This window comes from Echinococcus granulosus (assembly GCF_000524195.1).
Source record: "Echinococcus granulosus chromosome Unknown EG_S00178, whole genome shotgun sequence".
NCBI lineage: Eukaryota > Metazoa > Platyhelminthes > Cestoda > Cyclophyllidea > Taeniidae > Echinococcus > Echinococcus granulosus.
Window position 1 is genome coordinate 1,711 of NW_020170558.1, and position 2,727 is coordinate 4,437.

At 40.9% G+C, this 2,727-nt stretch overlaps 1 protein-coding gene across 1 annotated transcript in view; it reads left to right on the forward strand. All coding sequences in view use genetic code 11, as the record gives it.

Annotated features, from left to right (window-relative positions):
- The window catches only part of EGR_09947 (hypothetical protein), a gene marked incomplete at both ends in the record, with an annotated part of 4,022 nt that overhangs the window by 627 nt on the left and 668 nt on the right, over positions 1 to 2,727 (forward strand). Inside the window, one exon of the mRNA XM_024499196.1 lies at positions 17 to 116. Coding sequence (XP_024346380.1) covers positions 17 to 116 — 100 coding nt within the window. The remainder of the gene's footprint in view (positions 1 to 16; positions 117 to 2,727) is intronic.

Here is a 2,727-nt window from a genome sequence, read left to right on the forward strand (position 1 = left end):
TCTTCAATCGTAGCAGTCATTCTCAAAGTACAAATGTGAAGGAGTCCATCTCCGGTGATGAGCTGCGTCGCCACTGGGTTGGTCGTTCCCGGGGCCGCATAATCACGGAGCGTTTCGTTAGTCTCTACGCCGTCAGATAACAATTTCACGACCTCTCCTTTGGGAAGATTGGCATCCCCTGGAAGGTGGGCTGTCAATGAATCGCGGTTGCGTTTAGTCTGTTTGCCTTATTAACTCGCGTTTTGGGTCATTCATGGAAATCTGCTGACTTTACATGGATTACTTCCCCCTGTAAGAATATGTTTTATCCATTTAAAATAAGCTGATCAAGTTTTCCACGTGTAGACTAGCAGAGCCTTAATTTGTTTCCCCGTCTTCCGTTGCATCACTTTACGTGGTATGTTGAAAGGGTGTATTTCTTCGTAGTATGAGTTGCTTAGTTGTCTCTTGTATCACCGAGTCTTTTAAAGCCATGTTGTAGTCATGTGATTGAGCTCTTCTTGTCCTAATGACGACGTAAATGTTCCCGATGGAATGGTACCAGTGGTGCTGGAAATATTATTCATCCTGACTTTAATCATGCCTTGATTTGTGGAATCTGGTCACTCACCAATTGAAGAGCTCTCTCTAAACAACGATATGCATCGAGTGTTTTTGTGTGCGTCTCAAATGCACCCTATTGTTGATGTTGAAAGCGTGAATAGTAGTTGGAACCTTGAAACCCTTTGACATCTCCGTGGATTGGCCTCGCTGTTGGTTTTCGCAGTTTTGAAATCGTTATGACTCGCCACAAGGCATAATTAGTGCGAATACTTTTGCCGAATAGTTGCAAGACCAAACAGATAACTTCCCGGGCAGTTTATTAATCACTTAACACTCACGAAATGTTCCTCTCTTTTGACTGACCTACCATTGCTGCAGTTTGAGATGTTTGTTCGTCTGGTGTCACGTACATATGACACACATTCTTCCCACGAAATTTCCTCCAGAACCTTTTGCGGCAGCCTTTAGCACATCCATTAAAACTAATTAACCTGATAAACAAAACTTAATAGTTTTAATTCAACACGATGCAAAGAATAGTGGAAGCGGAGTGCTAGTGACGAAAGAATAAAGGTAGGCAGTTGACCTTGAGTCAGGCTAGTTACAACTTTTTTGACTACCATGGGCACAGTTGAGTAGATATAGCGGAATTCGTTCGCAGGCTTGCAAATTGCACTCTAATGTGAGTGTTGAAGGATCGCAATGGGGCCTTTTTCTGTTTGATATTGGTTTGATTGAGCAGGTCTCATTGACGTTGCCCTGAATGTCTGTTGACCTTGAATTAGGCTTGTGAATCATTGCCGACATCCGTTGACACAGTTGAGTAGATTTAACTGAACTTTTTCATGCTGATAAATTACACTTGCATTTGAAGTTTGAAGCATCGTTTTGCGGCCCTATTCAGGTCACTTTTGGCTTGACTGAGCAAATTGGATTGACGTCTTTGCGAATGACCGTTGACCATGAGTAAGGCTAGTGAGTATATTCCTGACGACCATGGGCACAGCTGAGTAGATTTAACAGAACTTGTTTGCATGCTGGAATATTGCACTAGAATGGGAGATATGAAGTATTGTATTGTAGCCTAATATTGGGCAGTTTCGGTTCGACTTTGCGAATCCCATATACTTCTTCCCGAATATCTGTCGACTTGGTTTTACGCTAGTGAATACGCTCAGGCCGCCCTGTTCACTGTTGAGTACATTTAATCAAAGTCGTTTCTATTTTTCCAAATCGCGCATGAAAGTGACATTTAAATGATCGCATCGTGGTCTGTTCTTGGTTAGTGTTGGCCTGAATGCGCGAATCGTATCGGCTTCTCTTCGAATTACTGTTGACCTTAAGTTACACTAGTAAATACGTTACGACTGTCCTATTCACCTTTGGGCAGATACAATCAAATTCATTTCCATGTTTCCAAATTGCACTCGATTTGGAGATTTGAATGATTGTATTGTAGCCTGTTCTTGGTCAGTACTGGCTTGACTGTGCGAATCTCGTAAACTTCTCTCCGGATGGCTGGCGACCTCTAGTTACGCTACTGATTTCATTTTAACTCTAGGTGGGATTCCTGCTATTTTTTGGCGTTTATTTCCCGTCTTAAATTGCGTTCTTTTCTACAAATAGCATATTGTTATTTTGAGTCAACGTGTATATACCGCGTCCTTGTTATATTTGTCTTTTTTTAACTTCTACTAACTAAGCTGTTTGGACTTCTGAGGTGTGATTTGAAGTCTTCGTCCACCTTTAGCCTTTTTAGACATATATGATCAAATCTTTTCTATTATTTCAATTGCAGAATGATACTTCTTGCGTCTGATGGCATTGCCGTTTAAGTAGACTTCAAGCGGGGGTCAAATCTTGATATTTGTTAGTTCCTCTCAATGCACTGATCCGCATGTTCTAATAAATATTTCTGAAGAGAAGTAGAAGTAGGTAATTGAGCCTGAACCTGCTGGCCTCAGTTGGCTCAAGCTTACATTTACAGACTGCGCTCTTCACATTTGTGCTTTTTGTCAGTCTTATTATAACATTTGGCACTTTATATTTTGCATTACGCATTCACATCAAATTGCATAAAATTAGCCTTGATGACCACTTACATTAAAAATGGGATATTAGGGTAGTAAAAGCACATACCTTAAGCGATATTCGGAGTGTTGTTTTTCACTCCTAAATATTAAC